We start from the raw sequence: 15,512 nt of genomic DNA on the forward strand, positions 1-15,512 counted from the left end.
GCTTTTGTTTACATCAGTGATGTCATCAGGACCGGAACCGGAAATGACGACGTTGGCTGCCCCAGAACTGGGCAGGATTTCTCAAGAATGGTCTTCAAGGGATTGAGAAAGAGAATTAGTACACTTTGCCACCCCCTGGTCCGGGGGTCCCTTTAGTTGTCCCCTAAACATGCATGTGTGACAGGATAATCCACCAACACTGACAGGTCGTGAATGTGAGAGAGTGCATCGCCGTTGGTATGGAGAGTGCCCTTCCGAAACTGAGAAATGCTTGAACATGGTGCTTTGTTCGAGTATGTGGCCATTTCAAAATAGCATCTACTTTATTTTTTTTTCAAGTCATGTGGAGTTTAAATAATTGCTTCCTCGGTGCTTTAAGAGCTTATTCTAAAATATTGATTAGATCCTGCCATGTTTTGAAAAAATCTGTACAGATCCTCTAACTGAATATTAGATTTTTTCCAATTTCAAATAGTATATAACATCAGTTTCCCATTGACTTAAAAGAGGAGAGTTTGGGTTCTTCCAGTTTATCAGAATAAGTCTGCGTGCCAAGAGTGTAGTGAATGCAATCACAATTTGTTTGTCCTTCTCCACTTTAAGACCCTCTGGAAGAACCCCAAACACAGCTGTTAATGGGTTAGGAGGGATTGTGAGTCCAAGGCTGTCTGAAAGGTAATTAAAAATTTTTGTCCAGAATGGTGTTAACTTGCTGCAGGCCCAGAACATGTGACCCAGTGAGGCTGGAACTAGTTTGCAGCGTTCGCAGGTTGGATCATGCCCTGGAAACATTTTGGACAGTTTTAGTTGAGACAGATGTGCTCGATATATAATTATAAGTTGTATAATTGTATGCTTTGCGCATATGGAGCTTGAGTGAATTCTCAGCATTGCTACCTTCCACTCCTTTTCTGATATATTGATTAAGAGATCTTTTTCCCAGTGTCCTTTTGGATCTTTGAAAGGGAGGGACTGTAAAATAATTTTATATATTGCAGAGATCTTTGAGATTGAGCAATATTTTTTCCAGCATAGACGAGGGTGCAAGATGAGGAAAATCTGGAAGGTTCTGTTTAACAAAGTTCCTGATTTGAAGATAGTGAAAGAAATGTGAAGCTGGAAAGTTAAATTTAGAATGTAATTGTTCATAGGATGCAAAGATGTTGTCTATATAAAGATCTCTAAGCAAGTTAATCCCAAATTTTTTTCAGATATTAAAAACTGCATATGTTTGCGAAAGTTGAAAGAGGTGGTTCTCTTGCAGAGGTGCCACAGATAAAAGCTTCTCCATCTTAAAATGCTTTCTACATTGGTTCCATATTCTGAGTGAGTGAAGCACAATTTGGTTATTATTATATTGCCGATAACTTGCATTTATTGGAGCACAGAGCAAGGAATATAAAGAAGTACTGCAGGTTTTTATTTCTACTGCGGACCAGGCCTGTGTATGTTCATCTTTTTGTGTCCAGGTTTTTATAGCTTGTATGTTTGCTGCCTAGTAATAAAACTGAAAGTTGGGTAGAGCCATGCCACCTTTTGCCTTAGGTCTTTGTAGGGTCGCTCTTTGGATACGTGGATGTTTTGAGTTCCAAATAAATGAGTCTATTGTTGAATCTAATTGCTTAAAAAATGATTTATTGATGTATATTGGAATGTTTTGAAATAAAAAAAGATTCTGCGAGTATATACGGTAACTGTTTTTAAATGTATTCTGGTAGAGGCAGCATCTATTTGCATATTTTCTTTATTACTTCTCTGATAGCAACTCCTCTCGGCAAACCAAATACCTAATGCAAGTTAGTGAAATGCCAGCAGAGATGCAAGTGGCAGTGGTTGTGCCTGATGCTGCCTTTTGAAACAGAGTAAGTGGCTTGTGCAAACCAGTGTCACACCAGCTCACTTTTCCAGATGTTTGAAATTGTACCAAGTAACTTACAACATTTTTGTGACCATAAAAGAATAAATGCAAGCAACTTAACTTACTTAGAAATAAACTGAACAAAAAATAAGACAACAATATATAAACTCGTAGCCAGTATTTATCTTACATTAAAACAACCTTGCTGCTGCTTTATTTGTAGTCTGTAATGATTTAATATTTCTCTGACTGTATAATTTATTGGCAAAGCGCTGCGATGACCTACTATCCATTATGGGTCATTGTTTCTACTATCAATTTTAGTTTCTGAATTCAACATAGATTTTACCTCTCCAAAAATGTAATGTGTAAAAGATACAAAATGCAAAATATGAAGTACAATCAGACATAGGCTTTCTAAAACTAACAACTAATAATAGTATGTCATTCAGTGCAATCCATTAAGTTGGAATCTGCTGGCTATGAACGTTATTTCATTCACTGCAAACGTATTTGGCTCCCTTTTTAACTACACGATTTTGCAAAATGCTTTAAAAAGCAAGGATCTTTTGGTATACTAGTACATGTATTTACATAATGTTATCAGTTTCATTGCTTTGCACCCAAACCCCACCCCACCATAACCTACCATCTGTAGGGGACGAGTGTAAGCTTTAGATTTGTCAAAAATTTCAATCTCCAGTTTTCAACGGATCTTGACATTTTAGGGTCCCTTTATACCAAAAACATTGATATCTCAATGGTGGGTGTGTGTATGTGTTTCTGTGTCACGGTTTCTTGAGGATGATCTAGAGCTAAAATGGCTGGATAGAAAAATGCCAAAGTCAAAACTTAAGCCTGTTATGAGATGTTGATGTGCTGATTAGTTTTTCAGCCAAATCGTGCAAGAGAAAGAGGCACTTTAGAGGAACCTTCAGATACTATAATTGTTCAATTAATTACGTATGAATCCTTCTTGTCAATTGCTATTGTAAAGACCTATTTTATTATTAGAACGATCAACTTCAGAGTGGTAAATAATTACTGAAATTTAGGTAACTTGATTCCCAGGACGCAAAGCCTACTGACGCTCATGCCTGATTTTTTTTTTTTAATATGACTCACTGTTGCAACAATATTGAATAAATAAAATGTGACACCTTTTTCATAAAGTAACTGAACAAAAATTACTAATGGTAGAACTTTTAAAGCAGTCAACTAAGTCTTCTAACTTGCCTGAATACTATGTAATACATTTATTCTTTTACTTTTTCTACTGGCCTCCAATCATCTGGGTAAGCCATATCTGTTTCAAAGACATTATTAAAGTTTTAGCACGTTAATTAGTTTTAATTTGTATTTACTAAACAGTTGATTGTTTCCTAGCACAGTGTGGTTATTTATATTCCGCCACTGTACTCAAACTCACACTCATTATGCTCAAGCTTTATTACACACTGGTGAGGCCTCATCTGAAGTACTGTGTGAAGTTTTGGTCTCCATGCTACATAAAGGACATAGCAGCACTAGAAAAGATCCAGAGAAGAGCGACTAGGCTCATTCCAGGGCTACAGGGGATATATTATGAAGAAAGATTAAAAGAGCTGAGCCTTTTCAGTTTAAGCAAAAGACGATTGGGAGGAGACATGATTAAATTTTTTTAAATTGTGAAGGGAATTAGTACAGTGGATCAAGATTGTTATTTATAATAACTTCATCAAGAACACAGGAAACTTGTTAAGGGTAAATTTCGCACAAACGTTAGGAAGTTATTCTTTACATAGAGAAGCATAGACACTTGGAATAAGTTACCAAGTAGTGTGGCAGACAGTAGGACTTTAGGGACTTTCAAAACTGAACTTGGTAGTTTTTTAGAAGAATTAAACGGATAAGACTGGTGAGCTTTGTTGGGCTGAATGTCCTAATGTTGTAATGTTCACTTAGTCCTGACTCAAGCCATTATGCTGTGTATGAGCTGTCACCAAAGCAAACCATTATAAAGCATCTTGTTGTATAGCTTGGACTTCACTCTTATAATTGACACCTTCAAGCAAAATTTCCATATCTTGTGACTTGGGGTGGGATGACATGCCATCAACTTTTCATGGATCCAACAGCTATCCTTTATCTATCTGTTCTGATTGTATTTAATGTTTGTTATATTTTTCCCTGAGCACATTCAGGAGCAATCCAAGCAACATTCTCAGTCTATGATGTGGTCATTTCTCCGGTGAGTTGCAGCTCACTGCTCACTGGGACTGCCCAGCCCACATTGGATATTTATGATCATTTTTGTGTCTGTGATTAACTCCCTATTGAGAGCTTGAAGTACTTGACTGAGATTGAAGAGTCCACATGTGGCTGTTGATATGGTTGATGGATTCATTAGCCTGAGATGGGATATAAGGTGGCACAAATGTGAAATTAGTGATGAGTTAAACAATCGATAGAAAGACTAAACAAATGGTCAAAACAATCACAGATCTAAACAAAGAATTAGCTAACAAAACTGAACTACTGGGCTGAAAGTTGAAGTTAAGGATGAACAAGCCTATGGCAAAAAAACTATGGAAAACTACACCTCATTTTTAAAAGACTGTTAAGGCCGAAAAGGCTTGGGTATTAATAAAGTGAGTGGTGTTACTGTGAAACGGCAAAAAGTAGTAGGAGGCAAAATGATGTAACCTTAGGTTTTCAAGACCAGCTTTCGTTTCGTTCTGATTTTATGACTGTTGTTATTATTTTTCTGATATTTGATTATTTTTATCATTTTCGTCACTATTTTCTAGCTTAGTTTACACACCTTTGCTGACACTTTGTTTCCAGCATGTACAGTAGATGGCCATATTCTCTGTGACTACAATGTCCATTGCCAGCTAAGTGGACACCAATATCAAATGACCATGTGAATGCTACACTTTATGTATATCTGTGAATGAGAGGGGTCTTAGTTTACAATTCATACAGAAGCATATCATTACCATAATATTGTTCTGTATGAAGTTGTTGTGCTGTCTTGTGCTTGACCATATTCTACCCTCTATAGACAGGTTCCCCAAAATAATTTCAGATTGCTTCACTGCAGTGTTCTACATCAGACGCTACATTTTAGGAAATCTTCTCTGCCATATTCTTCCAGGAACTAAAGGGAAAAATATTACTGAAAGGGAAGAAAATTGGTGGACTTGAAGATTGCATGCAGGAGCACACAGATGATACTTTCTCAGGGGAAGTCAGTGATGAGGATGAGGCTGCTGAAATGGATGAGGAACACCTCCGAAATGACATACTTCGCAAAAAAGGGAAGGTAAGGGCATCACCTTTAACCTTTCGTTCACATCACTCACTGATCTTCCATGGTTGTCTTTTTCCAGTAGGGCTTGAGTGAACCTGGTCACCTATCATTTGTTGTAAATCAAGCTCCTTCTTTGCCATCTGGTAAAGTTTCAAACTTTTTTTATGAGCATTTATAATTAAAACTATAAATAATACGGGATAAGCAATGTTTAAAACTGTGTTTCCCAAAGTATATTATACTTATACTTGGCATTATTTAAAAAAAAAAACATGTGTTATGAGAGTTTTCAATCTTTTACAAGTATTTTTCAAACTGCAATACTTTCCCTTTTAGGTCTAGCAAAATGACATTGGGTTTCCATGTCAAGATACTGTTGGTTATTGTGATTCTAAAGTTTTGGAAGCCATCTGGTGCATTTTGGTTAATTTCAACCATGATTTATATTTGTGCAGATATTTTTCCATTAGAACACTAACAGCAGTGGGGATAAAGAAGTATTTTAACTGATTGCTTTTTATTCTTAGAACCTTGAACCAGTGACTTGAATGCAAGAACTGAGAGAATGCACTCTGCTTTCTGTTGCACTTGCTTATTATGTAAGGCCCAGATATTCCTGCTGCGGTGTACTTTTCTGACAGGATGAGGTTTAAAGGACCAGAGGCTCATTGTGTGAAAGCAAAAGACAGGCAAGAGTAAAAAAAAAAGGAATTTAAATAATTTTTTCACCAAAACCAAAATGGTAAAGAAAAATAAGGATCTATGTTGTTGGCAGTAGTTTGTAAAAGCACACAGGCACATGAAGTTCTGCATTTAAAATAAATCCATTACCTTGAATGAAGAAACCATACAGAGCTTTTAAATTGTTTCACGTCTGATGTCATGAAGCGTAACCTCTGGGACCAACAACTGGACATCATGTCAATGGTGCAAGAAAATGGTGGTGACCACGGAAAAACAAAATGGCAATACTGAATTTCTCAAAACATGATTATAATAAAAATATTTATTTTTGCAATATATTAACAAAAAATAACCATATATTTGAACTTTCTGCTGGACATCATGTTTGGGGTTGGGGACCCTGTTATTAACAGCGCCCACCCTCATCCTGGAGTGGTACTGCATACTTCAGTCAAGGCTGTGGGTATATATATATATATACACACATATATTGTGGCCTGCAGGTAGACAGATGAAGGGCACAAGTTCAGCTACACGCGTTTTTATTTTTAGACTTAGTCTAAAAGGAATCGAAAGCTTAGGAATTAAAAACTATTTTAAGATACGTGATTCATTGTACAGTAGGACCTCGGTTCATGACCATAATTCTTTCCAAAACTCTGGTCGTAAACCGATTTGGTTGTGAACCGAAGCAACTTCCCCCATAGGACTGTATGTAAATACAATTAATCCGTTCCAGACCATACGAACTGTATGTAAATATATATAATTTTTAAGTTTAAGTCAATTAAACCATAGAATGCACAGCATAATAGTAAACTAAATGTAAAAACATTGAATAACACTGAGGAAACCTTGAACAACAGAGAAAACTAACACTGCAATAGTTTGCGCTATAGCGCTACCAATCGCCGGCTAAAAGCACTTTTTAAATGAGTTTTTAGCACAGGGAAAAAATGAACATTTGAAAAAATCAGTAATGTAATAAACCACCAAGAAAAATAACATTGCAACAATGCACGCTACGAACTGATCGCTGGAAACAGAAGTGAAAACAAAATCAAGCCCAGTGCATTCTTTAACTGCTTTCCTACCTTAATGCGTCCAGCTCTCTCTCTGGCACTGCCTCTGTGTGTGTTCGTCTCTTTCCACTGCTTGTGTGTGTGCACGCGCCTCTCTTGTGCTGCCTGTGTGTGTGTGTGTCTGTGTGTCACGCTCTCTCTCTTGCTCGCTACATGTACAAACCGAAAGGGAAACTGGCTTGTTCGTATACCGAGTGTGTGGTCGTGAACCGAGGCAAAAGTTTGGCGAACTTTTGGTCGTAAACCGAGTTGTACGTGTACCGAGACGTTCGTGAACCGAGGTTTGTGGATTTGCAGCTACAGATATGCAAACCATATCACAGGCCTTCACTTCCATATATACAGTGTGTGTATATATATATATATATATATATATATATATATATATATATATATATATATATACTGTATATATATCTATTAAAATGAAAAAAATCCTGTAACGAGACGAGACTTTTTAGCCTGGAACGAGACATGACTTTTTCAGAGAGACACTTTCATGTCCCGCGAGATTTAACCACGTCCAGGGCAGGAAATAAAAGACAAAGAGTAGATGACAAAGTAGAACGTTGTAAAGAATTCAAAAATGTTGGTGAAAAGTACATGCAGAGCAGGTTAGAGAAAATGAAAGTACTAAAATTTGAAAGTCTCAAAAAAATGATAGTAAAGATTGCATTAACGCAAACAAACAGAAACTATTACTTGGTGAAATAATGGAACAGCGAAAACAGATTGAATATATTGTTCAGATTTAAACTTTAAGTCGGTGACTTCTAAATCATCTTATTCGTTTTGCCATCAGGGAAAAGTAGTGTTTCTTCCCAATGAAGAGACATACACACGAAAAATAAAAGATTTGTTGTTTGGTGAAAGTGAAGTCCACATAGGCGAGCGGCAGAAATGTGAAGTGGCTGGTGCGTAGCATAGGCCGGGGTGGTTGGCGAGTGAAGCAAGCAGGGGGCAAAGTCCCCTAGTATGTATATATATATATATATATATATATATATATATATAAAAATATATATAAAAATATATATATTGTGACAGTAGAGGCCGCTGTCGCTCCTCCAAACATGCAGACAACACGTTTAGACACCAGGTAAAATTATAAGAAATAAATGTAATTTCTTGAATAATGTGCACCCAGCACCTCCACCTCCACTATACACAATAAATCAATAATAATCACAATAAATCAAAAATAAATCCTCCTCTCCACCCAGGAGCTCTGTCACACTCCCTGCCAACTCCGGCTCAGCCTGCTGGGTTTCCCATCGTCCTTTAAATAGTGCTTGACCTGGAAGTGCTTCTGTCCTTCAGTCCATGTGATTCCATAGCACTTCCGGGTCAGATGAGAACTCTTCTTTTCTTCAGCACGGAATTACTTCGTTTCTTCTGTCCCCGTGACTAGGGAGTACTTCTGGGCTATAATATAAACAGCCGTGTCCATGCAGCGGCCCCCACGGTATCCATGAGGGGTGTGAAGCCGAACTCCATTGTCCATGATGCCCTGTGGGAATTCGGGGCACCTCCATGTTGCAGGGAGGACTCCATCTAGTGGCCTGGGGGTGTTGGCCGGGATAAAGTGCCGGCCATTCCTCACAATATATATATATATATATATATATATATATATATATATATATATATATATATATATATATATATATATATATATATATATATATATATTTAGTTTTTCATTTATAAAATGAATCTAAATGTAAAACAGGTATTTGTATGTGTATGTGTATTTGGTGGTTGACTTATGGGTAAGGTAACTGGCCTGTACTATTCGTTTTAACAGTAAATATTGTCATTTTATGCACCTGCTCAGATGCTGTTGCCTTTTGCCTTTCCCTGATCCCCAGAATGCAGAGGAGAGGTGCTATAATGCCAAACACTGATATTGTGCTCTTAGTTGCAGAGCACAGCATGATACTTTTGAATGCCAGGTCCAGGGTCCAGGTCTGAAAGCATCAGGAGTGAGGCTTCTCTACCAGCCAATGAAATTCTGTTTCATCATGATTGCATATGTATGAGGTGGATTAGCATGCTCCATATATGGATGTTTCAAGGTTTCAAGGCAGCGATTGACGTGTGCTCCTGGATTGTGATTTGCAAAGGGTAAATTTCACACAAATGCCAGGTTTTATAAATCTGATTTTTTTTGGCATATGCTTTTTCCTGTTTTTTGGCATGCACATACAGTGGTGTGAAAAACTATTTGCCCCCTTCCTGATTTCTTATTCTTTTGCATGTTTGTCACACAAAAGGTTTCTGATCATCAAACACATTTAACCAATAGTCAAATATAACACAAGTAAACACAAAATGCAGTTTTTAAATGATGGTTTTTATTATTTAGGGAGACAAAAAAATCCAAAACTACTTGGCCCTGTGTGAAAAAGTAATTGCCCCCTGAACCTAATAACTGGTTGGGCCACCCTTAGCAGCAATAACTGCAATCAAGCGTTTGCGATAACTTGCAATGAGTCTTTTACAGCGCTCTGGAGGAATTTTGGCCCACTCATCTTTGCAGAATTGTTGTAATTCAGCTTTATTTGAGGGTTTTCTAGCATGAACCGCCTTTTTAAGGTCATGCCATAGCATCTCAATTGGATTCAGGTCAGGACTTTGACTAGGCCACTCCAAAGTCTTCATTTTGTTTTTCTTCAGCCATTCAGAGGTGGATTTGCTGGTGTGTTTTGGGTCATTGTCCTGTTGCAGCACCCAAGATCGCTTCAGCTTGAGTTGACGAACAGATGGCGGACATTCTCCTTCAGGATTTTTGGTAGACAGTAGAATTCATGGTTCCATCTATCACAGCAAGCCTTCCAGGTCCTGAAGCAGCAAAACAACCCCAGACCATCACACTACCACCACCATATTTTACTGTTGGTATGATGTTCTTTTTCTGAAATGCTGTGTTCCTTTTACGCCAGATGTAACGGGACATTACTTTTGTCTCATCAGTCCACAAGATATTTTCCCAAAAGTCTTGACAATCATTGAGATCTTTCTTAGCAAAATTGAGACGAGCCCTAATGTTCTTTTTGCTTAACAGTGGTTTGCGTCTTGGAAATCTGCCATGCAGGCCGTTTTTGCCCAGTCTCTTTCTTATGGTGGAGTCGTGAACACTGACCATAATTGAGGCAAGTGAGGCCTGCAGTTCTTTAGACGTTGTCCTGGGGTCTTTTGTGACCTCTCGGATGAGTCGTCTCTGTGCTCTTGGGGCAGTTTTGGTCGGCTGGCCACTCCTGGGAAGGTTCACCACTGTTCCATGTTTTTGCCATTTGTGGATAATGGCTCTCACTGTGGTTCGCTGGAGTCCCAAAGCTTTAGAAATGGCTTTATAACTTTTACCAGACTGATAGATCTCAATTACTTCTGTTCTCATTTGTTCCTGAATTTCTTTGGATCTTGGCATGATGTCTAGCTTTTGAGGTGCTTTTGGTCTACTTCTCTGTGTCAAGCAGCTCCTATTTAAGTGATTTTTTGATTGAAGCAGGTGTGGCAGTAATCAGGCCTGGGGGTGGCTACGGAAATTGAACTAAGGTGTGATACACCACAGTTAGGTTATTTTTTAACAAGGGGGCAATTACTTTTTCACACAGGGCCATGTCGGTTTGGATTTTTTTTCTCCCTAAATAATAAAAACCATCATTTAAAAACTGCATTTTGTTTTTACTTGTGTTATATTTGACTAATGGTTAAATGTGTTTGATGATCAGAAACATTTTGTGTGACAAACATGCAAAAGAATAAGAAATCAGGAAGGGGGCAAATAGTTTTTCACACCACTGTATTTTCGAATCAATGCAAAGTTGTAGAAATGAGGCTACTGGAGCACTACTGTGGCCTTAAGGCAAAAGAGTCACTATTAAACTGGTCACTAATTAAGAAAAGAGTTACAATGAAAACTTGTAGTCACAGTTGGAGTTGGAGACCCCTGGCCTAAAGCCATATTAAAGCAAACACCTCAGTTTTTCTAATTGGTTTAGGAATATATCATTAATATTATACAGTTATGTTTAAATAGCAATTTCTTCTACATTTTTGATGCCAGAACTATGGATAACTGAAAAAATGAAAAATAAATTGACCTACTGCATAAGTCTGACCTAAAAATGTAACCTAAGCTGCAGGAAAACATGTTAACAGAACCATTCGCTTATTTTTGTTGCCTTGTTCAATGTCACCTGTTTGTTGAGAAACAAGTAAAAAACTCAACCTTAACTAAATTGTAATCTGCACTTGTAAAAACAGAGGCATTGTGCCCCCTTCTTATCTGAATTGAATTACATCCACTTTACAAACCTCTCATGAAAGATACATGCAGCATGACTTGGGAAGGCTTCTTGTGCCTAAAACCAGTATCGCTTTGCAGTATTATGCAACATTAAGATGAGGAAAGAAAGCACTTTTCTTGAAACAGGGTGTTTGCTAATCTGTTTAAAAACAACTTTTCTAGAAGTAATACATTTCTGCTGGGTCTCTGTAATGATTTACATATGAAAATACATTGGTTACATTGGTCACAGGTCAACAATATACATACCACACATTTCTCTGTATTTTTTATATTTATTAAATCTACTCTATATACATAAAATCATAAGCCTAAAAGTGCAACAATTTTGTGCAATGATTTTACGTGACTTTTTATATCATGTTTTTTGTCACGCTTTAAATCAGGCTTATTTTAAAACCTACATATTTTTGTTTGGTATCATTCTTTTCAGAATATATTGAACTTTAATGTGATGTTGCTAGATTTTCAGATTCTTATTCCGTTTTTAAATTATAAACTAAAATATCAAGAATTCATGTCCCGCAAGACAAGACTTTGTGCCAAAAGATTTAACCACACCCGGGGCCGTAAATAAAAGCCAAAGAATAGAACAGCTGCTGTACAGGCTTTTAAGTGTTTGAAGTGGTGTGCGAGATGCAGATCATGCAGCATGGCAGTAGCAGCAAGCCAGCAGCTGATCGAGCAAAGAGGAGGTATAAGAAAAACTGTATTTGTTTCCTATTGTATCACCGTTTAAGAGGGGGTTTCAGAGGAGCGACCGCATCTCCTTGGGGTGCATTGAGCCCCCCCCTTCACAACGCGAGCGGCAGAGATGTGAAATGGCTGGCATGTAGTGCAGGCCGGCGGGGTTGGTGAGCGAAGCGAGCAGGGGGCAAACCCCTTAGTATAGCTATAAACATGTATGATACAAAAAAAAAACACATCCGTACTGGTACAGTTTAAAAATCTTCAAATAAGTCTGACTTCAATGGAAAGAAATTGGAGAGCCTCGTGTGAACACAAAGAAAGTTTGCAAAACTTGTATAACTGCAATCCCAGCATCACCAGTGAATGAATGTGGCTAAAAATGACCCCAAAGCGGAAGATTCTGGAGAGAGAAAATTGGTTTGAATTTAGGAGAACTGGGGATGAGTGGACTTTATACCTATTTTAGCATGCAGAGGTTCAGTTAGTGGAGCTGAAAAGAAAGAAGATGCATGTTCAAGAAGTGATAGGTACAATAACAAAAAGAGGAGCAGCAGCAGACATAATGAACCATGCTTTCATTTATTAATAACATTTTTAAAAAGTGCAAAATGTTTTTTTCATTCAAAACAGTACAAGGAGTAAATGATTACTGTGCATGCATGGTGTTCAGATTTGCAAATGTGAACTTCCCTAGTGAATACATTTGCTAGAGGTGTCAGTTGCCCCAGCACCCTGAGATCAGGGTTACTGAATTTATGGTAGAGGAAGTAGCAGGCCTGCATTACAACAGATTACAATTTCCAGAATGACACAGAAGAGAGGAAGAGGCTAGTGGGGCACAGTAAATGTGGTGTAAAATTCAAGGGCAGGAAATCTCTCAAATGGTGTAATCTTTGCAGTGGAGTATTTGTGTTCATTTGACCTTGGCTTCAGTTAGACTAATGGCTGTGATGTGTGTGTTCAAAGTACCCATAAGCCATTGCAAAAGTGTTGCATTGCGTCAGCTACCATCCATTGTGGTTACTGCGTCATTTTCAAATTGCCTTTACGTTTTGATTGGCCCTGATATCATGATCACATCCTTCAAGAAACTCATTAATTGGTACCTTTCTAAGTCTGGGATGTACTGTAGATGCAATTAGTGCAAAACCAGGGTCATTTTCTCACTGGGGGTCTCATCCCTGGATCCTTCCTTTTTTCTTATTTGATGCAGTCCTGTTTCCTTTCCCTATCAGTCTAGGGTGGGGTTTTCAATTTGTCTGTGGTTCTGTGATGCTGCTGCCAACAGGACTGCACTCACCTGAGGGAAATAAAAGCACTCTTCAGTGCCTCAGTTATTCACCTTTCGCATTCTGTGTAGTTTGTTGATTTTCTTTAAGGAATATTTAGGCCTAATAATGGATTACTGTGGTCTCAACTTTGGTTCTTTTCTTGTTAATGTTTTTGGATACTACTTTGGTTTGGCTATTTTGTGTACTTGATATGGAGGTGAACTAATATGTAAAGGCAATACATAAATAAATGTATTATTATTATTATTACCAGTAATGGCGCACTGCACAATAACATGCAGTGAATACACTTGACTTGAGCATTCCTATTTTTCATCCTCTTTCTCTGTACGTTTAGCATTCGTTTGCTCAGAGACTGATGCACTTGCTGCTTTCTGAGCAGCTCTTCTTTTCTCCACCCTAGCGGCCTGCTACATCTCTTCTTTCATCTGCATCTTTTCAAGTTAAAACTGATTAAGTCAGTGTTTGTTTTGCAATAACTTGGTACGTTTTCCTTAATTTTTCACTTAAGCTGGCACTTAAGTGATCAATCTGCCTCAAGAATGATTTAAGATATGAAGAGGTAGGGGAAATGGTGGCGAAGGTGGTAGAGAATGAGAACGGCACCCATACGCATGCGCAGCACGGCCGCCCTGCTGGCTGCTGCCTAGAGTTGATTCTACACAAAATAAAAATAAAAAGAGGAATAACCTTGGAGGTCAATTATCACCCCAAAAGTGGACAGTAGACATCACATAGTGTATGTGTACCAAATTTCAGGTCAATCAGTCAAATGGTTTGTGAGTTACAGGTGATTTAGAAATCCTAGACAGACAAACAGACAGCCACAGTAGCGTATTATATAAGAAGAAGATTATTATTATTATGATGTCTGTTGTCCTGCTGTACTTGCGTCTTCATTCCAATAGATGGCTCATCACAAACATTAACACTACTTTTACAAATCCCATACCAAATGGCATATAGCAGAGACACAGGCATTGAATGGTGCACGGCAAACATTAAGGCTGAGGTCTACGTTGATTATGCAGATTTCAACCCTTATTAGGTGGGTAGCACAGCTTTTAACTTATACATGCAAAAGGCAAAGTGGAAGAATTCAATTCTACAGCACCAACAGTCGTGAAATTAGAAATAATATTTTCATTTTCATCTATTACTCTATTAGCCTGACCTTGATAATTCAACCATTGTCTCAGGCTGATATTAAACATTTTATTTAGCAACAGAATATGTTTATCTTATAGAGACATATTAGACTGTGTTTTATTAAAAGGATAAAAGTATGTCTTTCTATCCTGCAAGTGGCACATAAAAGAAATGGAAGTCATGGATTAGAATGAAGCCTTGAAATTGAGAAAGCAATAAGTAAATACAGCTTTTAAAATTATTTTTTTTAGAAATACATATAAAGGGATTTTATTGATTGCTTTTTTTTCTAAATACTCATGTTATTTCTAACAGGGCAAAGACCCTCTACTCAGATCCATTCATTCTCTTGTACTGACTGGGTCATGGGCCTGCACGTATTTTCCACAGTAGTCTGAATTTCTCCCACATCCCAAAGATGTGTCTCTTAATTTCCTGGTTATGAGTAAATAAGTGTTGGTGTCTGCAGTAATGTGCTCATTGTTTGACTGGCAGCAGCAGTTTGCTCTTGCATTGTGCCCACCACCCACAACACTGCATTAGAAAAAGTAGGTTCAGAATGTCGGTAGGTGTATCTTCATTAATTTTCCATTGTTCATCATCTCAATATCAGACCCACATAATCCCACTCAGTGCCGCAGCAGGCTGGATCCTGTCCTAATAGTGCTGTGTGCAAAGCAGGAAACAGGCTATGTTTTATCTTTTTATTACATTGAAGATAACTAGTTGTTCATCTATCTATTCATTAATTTTGGAACCTGCCCTATCAAGTTCACAATTAATCAGTTCAGTTCAGTTTATCTTTGTACAGTATATCATCCTTTACTAAGTGTAAGCTCAAAGTTCTGTAACAACTATGTGATTAAAATACAATTATAAACTTAAAGTATATATTTTAGAATGCACTCAACATGAAAATAGAGGGTGGCACGGTGGTGCAGTGGTTGTGCTGCTGCCTCACAGTAAGGAGACCCGGGTTCGCTTCCCGGGTCCTCCCTGCGTGGAGTTTGCATGTTCTCCCCGTGTCTGCATGGGTTTCCTCCCACAGTCCAAAGACATGCAGGTTAGGTGCATTGGCGATTCTAAATTGTCTCTAGTGTGTGGGTTTGTGTGTGTGTGCCTTGTTGTGGGCTGGCGCCCTGCCCAGGGT

The 15,512-nt window shown here is 38.0% G+C and overlaps 1 protein-coding gene across 2 annotated transcripts in view; it reads left to right on the top strand.

Annotated features, from left to right (window-relative positions):
• The window catches only part of plcd4b (phospholipase C, delta 4b), a 156,857-nt gene that overhangs the window by 81,457 nt on the left and 59,888 nt on the right, over positions 1 to 15,512 (top strand). For both annotated transcript variants that reach the window (XM_039756491.1, XM_039756492.1), the window contains one exon: positions 4,998 to 5,165. In XM_039756491.1, the coding sequence (XP_039612425.1) occupies positions 4,998 to 5,165 (168 nt within the window). The remainder of the gene's footprint in view (positions 1 to 4,997; positions 5,166 to 15,512) is intronic.

This window comes from Polypterus senegalus, chromosome 6 (genome assembly GCF_016835505.1).
Source record: "Polypterus senegalus isolate Bchr_013 chromosome 6, ASM1683550v1, whole genome shotgun sequence".
In the NCBI taxonomy this organism is placed as follows: domain Eukaryota; kingdom Metazoa; phylum Chordata; class Cladistia; order Polypteriformes; family Polypteridae; genus Polypterus; species Polypterus senegalus.